Source organism: Bombyx mori, chromosome 7, assembly GCF_030269925.1.
Source record: "Bombyx mori chromosome 7, ASM3026992v2".
NCBI lineage: Eukaryota > Metazoa > Arthropoda > Insecta > Lepidoptera > Bombycidae > Bombyx > Bombyx mori.
The window spans coordinates 8007394-8017021 of record NC_085113.1 but is presented as its reverse complement, the minus strand read 5'-3'; the positions used below and the strand labels follow the sequence as shown (position 1 = coordinate 8017021).

Below are 9628 nucleotides of genomic sequence, written 5' to 3'. Positions count from 1 at the left end.
TCGTGATTGGATCTGCTTCGTGGTAAATAAAACCATGGGTTCGTCGGCACAGTACACCAGCGCGGTATTCAATGTTAGTGGCTTAAAATTATAAACCAAACTATACACTGTATTATCATAAAGGCAGAAATTCCATAATTCGTGAGATAAATTAAAATTCTTGTCCAGGTTCCGGGATTGCTTTTTAGTTAAATAATTGATTAATTTCGTAGATTGATTTTGTGATTAAAACTTAAATTACGTCTTTTAACTTTCACCTAATTTGAGCATTTTGGTTAATTTTTGATCACAACTGAACAGTATCTCGTGTTCTAACAACATATATTTCTTCAGTCCTAACATTTCTGTGCGTAAAGAATAATATTAATCATTTATTTGTAAACATTGTTCGGTCAAGATCATTATGACCTCAACTTAACCCTATACAGGGCCATGCGTATAAATGCACATTCTGGTGACAACTTCAACACATAAACACACTTTGACATTCATTAATAGTCTTAAAACGGTACAGTCGGGTACAGTCCCACTGTTGTACTGACTTTGGCACCACAAGCACGTATGTCGAGTTCCGTAGAGGCTATTTAAGATGGATTTATCTTTCCTGGACAGAGTGCTCCAAATAGTAAAAGATGAAAGAAAAAAAGATGTACCGCTTGTACGTTTTAAGCATCCTGAAGAGTTAGAGGTAGGTGAACGTTTTTTTCTAGAATATATTCGTTGCATTGTTTCGTAATCAGCAGAATTCTTTGTTAAAAATGCAGTTTTTATTTAGCGCAATGTGCATTCAATTTAACCACATAATTAATTTTCAATAGTTGTACAATATCGGGATTTTATTGAGTGTTATTTATGTATACTATAATTGTTGTTCACTTAGTTATTGTCGCTTAAATATCTACGTTCATTTTATGTATTGAGTCTCTCATTCTTCCTTGTTGATTTAAAAAATAAAACTCACTGTATCAAATTCTACATACTACTAAAAAAAATTGAATATCTATCTGTTGAAAACAATGGAGAGGATGATACTTAACTGTTGTCTTTGCCTTAAAACTAATATGCCTTTTTTATATCAATAAATGGTCGTTTATTTCCAACAGAATATCCCTAATAACATAAATTTACGTTTATTTTGTAAATCTTTCTCTCTCTCTTGTTTTCCATTTTCAAAGTCTTGTTGTCAATTCTCAAACAGCATTGGTGTCGGGCCTGCCGCTTATCATCAATATCAAACAAGATCAAAAAGTATGTTTCAAATTCAGAGTCTACCAATATTTATTTTATGATTAATATTTTGTGTACCTATTTGAATAGCTTTAAAACTTTATCATGATCTCTCTAGTAATCCTTTTATTTTTTAAATCTAAAAGAATTCTTTTTTAGCGCCAAAGAACATTCTCTACAAGGAAGCAATTAACTTATAGGTTATAACTTATAGCATTGCACTAAAAGTTTTGTTTTTAAAAATAGTACCTGAGGAAAACGATGAATTCCATTGTTGTCCGTATCGAAGTCTAGTGAGGATGATGTGACTCATATTCCTTTAACGAAATACGAGACATTTTATTTTATTATTTACGATTATTAGTGATGTCATTGCCCTATTGTATAAGCAGATAGTAAATTGCATGTAATTATGCCGATAACGATGATGTATGATTTCGATGTTGTGAGTTCATATTTTTCTTGAAATCGACCTTTTCTTTTACTTTTTCCGTGTTTTTATTTATTTATTTAAATAAACTCTACATAAGATATCAACTATTACACGGGAGCCGTTGACATAAACGTATATTTTTGATTATGGGTAGTGGCAGAATTTATGACGTGTTCATTTTTAATAATGATACTTATTGTTTTGTTTTGTTAAATTTTAATATAATTTAATTGGGAACAGATCACGCACGTTCTTCTGGCCCCAATTTAGGATTCCCTATGTTACTCGTACTGGCTTTCGGTAGGCAGCGGCTTGGCTCTACCCCTGGCATTGCTGAAGTACATGGGCGACGGTAACCACTCACCATCAGGTGGGCCGTATGCTCGTCTGCCTACAAGGGCAATAAAAAAAAAACAGAATCTGACAAACATACTAAGTTACGTTTAAATATATACACATATATAAGAAGATAATAAACACCCACACGAAAAGCAAACAAACCTGTTCATCAATAATATTTGTCCGATGTGGGAATCGAACCTGCGACCCTCTGCGCAACAGACCGGGGCGCTAACTACGGCACCGTCTAGTCAGTCGAGTCAAATGTGTATATTCATTTGATAGATTGGAATATAAACGCGATTATCAAGTATCTTAAATAAGTTTTCGAGTTCCTTGGTTATTGCAAACTTTTTCGAGATGAATTCAATGAGACACATAAATTGCGTCTAAAATGCTGCAACAATGTTGCGTCTAGAACTCTAAGAGCTTTGTGTCTAGACACAGCAGCTCATGTAAATGAAGCAGAGCACTGCGAGTAAGAAATGCTGCGTAAGATATGGCCGTCCGAATTTGACGCATGATTTACATAATAATAAGTATGCGACATTTCATGAATGTTTTTTGCGATAATTAAAAAAAAAGTTAGCTATCATGACGTGTTAGTAATTTATAATGAATGAAAACCATTAAAGAAATGTGGATTAAACAAATTGAAAATATTATGATACAAAAAAGTAAAAATCTGACTTCACCAAAACCTGTGTGCCTGCGGTAGGCAGCGACTTGCCTCTGTCCCTGGCTTTGCTGACGTCCATGAGCGACGGTAACCACTCACAATCAAATGGCCGCTATAGTCGTCTTCCTACAAGGGCAATAAAAAAATGAGAACATCATTAATGTAGTGGAAATTAGTTAGAAGTGCATTATTAAGGACAGCTAACAAACTACCGGTTTTATGTTGATAATGTTTGGAAAAAAATGGGAACACACGAAAAGCATCGGCTTTCAAATGAGATATAATCGTTGAAATCGGCTTACCCAGAAAAAAGTTCTCAGCTAAAACGCGTAAAAAATATAATCGAATTGGTAACCTACTTTTATAAGTCGCTTAAAAAAGAAAGACAAAGTATGTATGTATACAAGCGGTTAACGGATCAAGTAAAGCGTTAAAAAGGTATATGTAGTACACAACTCACACAAAGAAACAGCAAAGTGCCTAGTATACGCACACACACATCCAGGGGAGGTAAGAAGCGAAAGCGGTGGCACAGAGGTGGCATGACGGTTTGAGGGTTCGATTTTACAACCAGAAGACACATCAATACATGATTCACATTAAAAACTACCGGAAAATATGTTTCAGGCCATTCTAGACTTGGACATTGGTCAGGAAGTGAACGATGATGACCTGGAGCGGTGTGTTAGACAAGTCTTACAGTACAGCGTCAAAACAGATAAGGCAACGTTCAAAAACCAGTTATATGGCTGCACTGATCCATATGGACTGGCCGGCGCTTGGATAGCTGAGGCTTTTAACACTAGCCAGTAAGTTTTGAGAACAAAATCAATTAGAAATCGTTTGTGTCTTGATAAATGGAACAAAGTGGATAATCAAAGATAATTTTGCATGGTAATGGCGTATGCCTATTAGCAAAAATGATTATGACGCATTATGTACAGTTAAATATTTATAAAAATATATTTGAGATTAAGTAGCAAGGGCTGACCGATGTCTGTCCATGCAAGTATCTAAAACTCATAGCGTTAAAAGGGGACGAACAATCTTTCATGTGTCCGGAAGCTTACACGCAAAATATATGCGCAAAATTATTCTCATGTATCTCGCCGTGTATGAACAAACCGAAAATACTCTACAAATTAAAGTGTTTCAAGACTTAATTACGGCTCACAAAATATTTCAGTTCAATAAAAAAATACGTTGATTTATTTGGGACTTTCATAATTCCAGATACACGTTCGAGGTAGCACCAGTCTTCACCCTAATAGAGCTCAAAGTTTTGAACCATATTCTCAATTTGTTCGGAATCCCAAACGGTGACGGTATATTTAGTCCTGGTGGTAGCGTTTCAATGTTATATGCTCTGGTTGCAGCTAGATTTAAAGCTTTTCCCGAAGTCAAGAGGAAAGGCATGAGAAACTTACCGGAGATGGTCATTTTTACTTCTGAAGACGTAAGGAAACTTATTATTACTTTACTTCCCCACTTACTACTTACTAGCATATGGAAATGTTTCTTCTTAATGTTTGAAAGTTTCTAAGATCGGCTCACAGTAACCGAATTTATAAATAAATTCACGATTCGTTACTTAATTGAAACGCAAAAGAGATGACACAAAACTGAAAATTAATAGCGTGAAAATAATTTACCGTTTTTATTATTTTTCTTCTAATTTATATTATTACAGTACCAGAGTTTGTTGCAAGCTCACACTGGTAGACCACTGTTCTCTGCCTATCTTTAACTCAAAGCAGCAGCTGTTCAAACTTAAATTACTATACGATATTATTTAACCGGTTCTAACCATGAATCTCATATTTCGTGAGTTCTTAATCTTTCGAGCTGTCATAAGCACCACGGGTAAACTGAAAACTGCGGGTCGGTTTCTCGAAGCTGACAGATCTATCTACCCTTTTTCTAGTCAATTTTCGGGTGTTACCACTTAATCATTTTTAATACGCTTTTATTAGCTTCAGAAGTATGCATGTTAGTATGTATGTTTGTAACGGAATCTTTGAACATGATTTTGACCCCCTTCAAAACGTCGGATTAACACGTTGACTGCGTTATGCGACTTAGAAGCCCCACACGCGACTATTCCCTGATGCCGCAGTCAAAACTTTTCGCTTGGTGCGTAAGGCGACAAGTCCACATTTCTATAACTATGGGTATATTCGAAAACATTTTTGTGGCCTATAAGATCTCATAGGGTAAACAAGTCCAATCTTGTCTTGGAAAGACCTCATACGCACTAGCTAAAAATCTCTCAAATTGTCCCGCAGTCAACGTGTTAACTCGAAATTTGTTATACTTATTAAGGATCGAAGACAATTCAATATTAACAAATATACTAACATACATACGTCTGAAGCTAATAAAAGCGTATTAAAAAGATAACAACAATAAACATTATATTTTAGCATGGTTTAATTTAAATAATATCTTTTCAGAGCCACTACTCAATCAGAAAAGCTGCGCATTGGTTAGGATTCGGAACAGAGAGCCTTCGTCCCATAAAGGCGAATGAACACGGGCAAATGATTGTAAGTGAACTTGAAAAGGCTATAGAAAGAGAAAAAAAAGAAAACAGATATCCAGTATTGGTTAATGCCACTGCTGGTACCACCGTCCTGGGCGCTATTGATGATTTGAATGACATAGCTAATGTTTGTAAGAAGCATGGCGTTTGGATGCACGTTGATGTAAGTAAATTTTTTAATTAAGAAAATTGCATCTATTTATGCTGTTATATTTTTCAGTTTGCTCATTTATTATCTAGATTTTTTAGTTCGTTTGAGCATCACAAAAACATAATTTTGAATTAAATTTTTTATTTTAAATAGCTTTTAATTATATTTAAAATTTGATTTACATACGTTTTGTGTGTACCTACAATGACGGGATCCGAAAATAGTAGTAATGATAGTAAATGTAAAGTCGCGTTTTTTAAAGCAATTCGAAATATGAGCTCCCATTCAAAATACTCATACCAAATGTAAAATTGGCCAAATCCTGGTAGAGGACTAGTAAGATAAGATTTAAAGCTGTGAACACAATCACGGACGAGCGATAAGGAAGTAAATTATGTAATTATAGAATGAGGATAATTGGATATTCTGTTTCAGGCTTGTTGGGGCGGTAGTTTGATGCTGTCGCCTAAATACCGAAGCAAATTACTGGGAGTTAAAAGGTTTGGCTAAAAATGGTACTGGTATTTAAAATATTCCTATTCGGTACTTCGGGTATTCAAATTTAGAAATTATTAAATCTCCGCTCAGAAATTCTTGTTAAACGGGAGTTACAGCAGTGGGAGTGAGGGGCTTGCAAATACCTCGATTATTTCGTGTGTTTCCGGAAACTTTTCTCTTATTTCAGGTAGTAATTAAAGACAGTTTTGCGTCTATTATCGAACTCATGTCTCAGAGTGGGTGGCGGCATTTACTTTGTAGATGTCTATGGGCTCCAGTAACCACTTACAATCAGGTGGGCTGTGAGGCCATCCACCCATCTTGGCAATATTTTTTTTATATATAAACACGTAAATCGTTTTTTTATTTTAATTTTAGGGCCGATTCTATATCTTGGAATCCTCACAAAATGGCCGGCGCACCTCTGCAGTGTTCCGTATTTCTTATCAAAGAACGTGGGTTGCTTCACGAAGCTAATTCTGCAGCGGCTCAGTACCTGTTTCAACAGGATAAGTTTTATGACGTTTCGTATGATACAGGCGACAAAAGTGTTCAGTGTGGAAGAAAGGTTGGTTCTCCTGATTCTGCATAATAGAATATACCTTAAATAACAATAAAAATATTAATGTAGTAGTTTCAAAATAGACCCTTAAGGGACTTTTTTATTATTATTGCTTAGATGGGTGGACGAGCTCACAGCCCACCTGGTGTTAAGTGGTTACTGGAGCCCATAGACATCTACAACGTAAATGCGCCACCCACCTTGAGATATAAGTTCTAAGGTCTCAGTATAGTTACAACGGCTACCCCACCCTTCAAACCGAAACGCATTACTGCTTCACGGCAGAAATAGGCAGGGCGATGGTACCTACCCGTGCGGACTCACAAGAGGTCCCCACCAGTAAACTAGGACTAAGATAAAATTGTTTATTCTTGTCCATCTGACCTTAGAACTTAGATCTCAAGGTGGATGGCGCATTTATGTTCTAGATGTCTATGGGCTCCAGTGACACTAAACACCAGGTGGGCTGTGAGCTCGTTCACCCATCTAAGCAATAAATAAAAAATAAAATAACGACGACTTAGAATGTTTTGCATTTGTGTTTATTTTGACCTATAATAAAGCATACTCTAACTGTATTCTGCTCTATATATCTTTTCCGATGTATTGGACAATTCGGTATAATTAAAAACATATGTATTATCTTTGGTTTTAACTAAAGGCTATTAGGTTGTATTTTTTTTTTCTTAACGACACCTATGAATTGACAACAAGACGTGTATTTTCAATTCATTCATTATTTTATAGTAGTTTAGTAATAGGAGTTTTAGTTTATTTTTGGAACGAAGTTCCTTATCGCGCGTTGTGAAAGGGGGCTAGACGGAAAAAATTCTTACGAAAAGTTGTCACGACACTTTTTAGATCCGTCATTTTGACCAATCAACGTGTAGGCGCTTATCGCGTGACATTGCTCGTATCCGATTGGTCCGCGTAATGAGTACAGCTTCTCGAGATAGCGTTTCAACAATAGTAATTTAGTTCATAGTATTGTCTTTTTCTTCTTCATAATGCCGTAATTTATTATTATATCTTAAAAAAAAAATTACAATTCCTTCACGAATTAATCGAAAGGAACTTCGTTCCATCCGGGTGTCCCTTGACACCTCTGAAGTTTTTTTTATATATGTTTTTTCCATTATTCAATGCATTTTCTGAAACAGATAGACGCGTTTAAACTCTGGATGATGTGGAAATCTCGTGGAGACATTGGACTTAGTGTGCTAACCGACAAAGTCATGAGCATAGCACAGTTCTGTTTAAGTGCCACTTCGAAAATGGAGGGTTTCCGATTGGTTTCTGAAAAACTGCAATGCCCTAACGTGTGTTTTTGGTACATTCCTAAATTTATGAGGAATAAAGACGAGAACGAAGAGTGGTGGGATCTAATGCACAAGGTAATTGATACATCTAATACAATAATTATATAGTTCACTTTGAAGTTCTAAATTCTCTAACAATCGTTTGCTTCACACACTGTGTTTTCTTATTTAACTAAAAAAACTGGTGGTAGGACCTCTGCGAGTCCGCGCGGATAGGATCCACCCTGCCTATTTCTGCCGTCAAGCAGTAATGCGTTTCGGTTTGAAGGGTGGGGCAGCCGTTGTAACTATACCGAGACCTTAGAACTTATATCTCAAGGTGGGTGGCGCATTTACGTTGTAGATGTCTATGGGCTCCAGTAACCACTTAACACCAGGTGGGCTGTGAACTCGTCCACCTATCTAAGCAATAAAAAAATAAGGAAATTTCTTAATAAATTTTTTATGCCCATAGCCAAGTACAACGTCAACACGCCTAGAGATAGAGTTTGGCGTATTTATCTAACAGGTAACAAAAAAGGAACAGTTAAAATAGTCGAAGACGAGGCGTCTTGACAGCTCGCTCACACGGGCTAACCTAACATCGCCCTATTTCTGCCGTAATGCGTTCCGGGTTGAATGGTGAGGCAGCCGTTGTAGTATAGAATTCACACTTATGTCTCGAAGAGGGTGGCGGCATTTACTTTGTAGATGTCTATGGGCTCCGGTTACCACTTAACACCAGGTAGGACGCGAGCTCGTCCAACCATCTAAGCTATAAAAAAAATGTTTCAAGGTGGGTGTCGGCATTTATGCTGTTGATATCTATGGGCTCCAGTAACAACTTAATCCTAGATGGGTCGTGATTTTGTTCACCCATTCTAATAAAATAATAATTGAAACAATCTTAATCCACAAACATACATATATTAATAGGAAGTAATTCAATAATAACAGTCGCTCGTTTTTAATTCAGATAACACCAAAAATTAAAGAGCAGCTGACATTGACTTCGAAACTGATGGTAGCTTACTCGCCGCTACGACAGCACAAGAATTTCTTTCGACTGGCCTTTACTTTCCATCCAGAACTAAATGAAAATCAAGTAATAGAAATGCTTAATGCAGTGAAGTTATCCGGCGAAGCGATCACCAAGGAGATGTTCCCGTAAAATGATCATTATTAACTAGTGGTCCCGCAGTAGTCGAAATTCGACTATAATTAATTGAAATTATAAGTTTGAACATTATTAAGGTTCTATTGTCAAAGATGATTATATTTCTTTATTCACAGATTTCGCCAAGACTACACTATAGACAAATGTTAATAAAGACTATATTAACCTATTTTCAATTTGACCACAGACTAAGAATTAACTGAAGTTTGACAATAAACAAAGAGTATATATACATATGTGTGTGTGTCAAAGACATGGCAGTGTGTGTAATGTTTTCTTTATTGATTTAATGTATCTTTTATGCATTATTTAAAAAAAATATTATAATTGTGCACTCCTTCTCTATATTCTCTATAAGTGTGGGAAATTTCATACTCCTCCATCCGCGCATTTTTCGTAAAAAGGGGTACAAAGTTTTTTGGTTCACGTATTAATATATAGATAACAAACTGTAATTCAATGCTTATAAGTTTTTTCTTTTAATTTCCTAAATCTAAGACTTACCAAGAGTGACCACATAATAGTATTTTCTTAGATTTTCGCGTGTTTAAAACTACATTTACGGATGGCCCTAAGGTTTTTAATTGGAATCCGATTATTCAACTATGTTCCTGACCACGAAAACCATAGAGTATTCGAAAAGTCAGAAATAATATAATGACAATAAAAAACAAGAGATAAAACTGTAAAACTAGTTTTATTTATATTAAACACATAATGAT

General features: G+C 35.7%; 1 protein-coding gene across 1 annotated transcript; it reads left to right on the top strand.

Moving 5' to 3' along the window:
* Positions 1-293: 293 nt before the first annotated feature.
* On the top strand, positions 294-9597 carry LOC101735396 (acidic amino acid decarboxylase GADL1). The gene is made up of 9 exons (XM_062669415.1): positions 294-688; positions 3306-3487; positions 3912-4134; positions 5132-5383; positions 5807-5871; positions 6248-6437; positions 7592-7825; positions 8706-8896; positions 9023-9597. Exons 1-9 carry the CDS (start codon positions 590-592, stop codon positions 9054-9056), a joined length of 1470 nt encoding a protein of 489 aa, XP_062525399.1. The 5' UTR covers positions 294-589; the 3' UTR covers positions 9057-9597.
* Positions 9598-9628: the final 31 nt, after the last annotated feature.

Excerpts from the sequence above, each read along its gene's own strand:
- LOC101735396 (XM_062669415.1), top strand. The coding sequence starts at position 590 with ATGGATTTATCTTTCCTGGACAGAGTGCTCCAAATAGTAAAAGATGAA. Across the intron at positions 3,488-3,911 it reads GAGGCTTTTAACACTAGCCA|ATACACGTTCGAGGTAGCAC; the intron begins GTAAGTTTTGAG and ends TCATAATTCCAG. Across the intron at positions 7,826-8,705 it reads GGTGGGATCTAATGCACAAG|ATAACACCAAAAATTAAAGA; the intron begins GTAATTGATACA and ends TTTTTAATTCAG.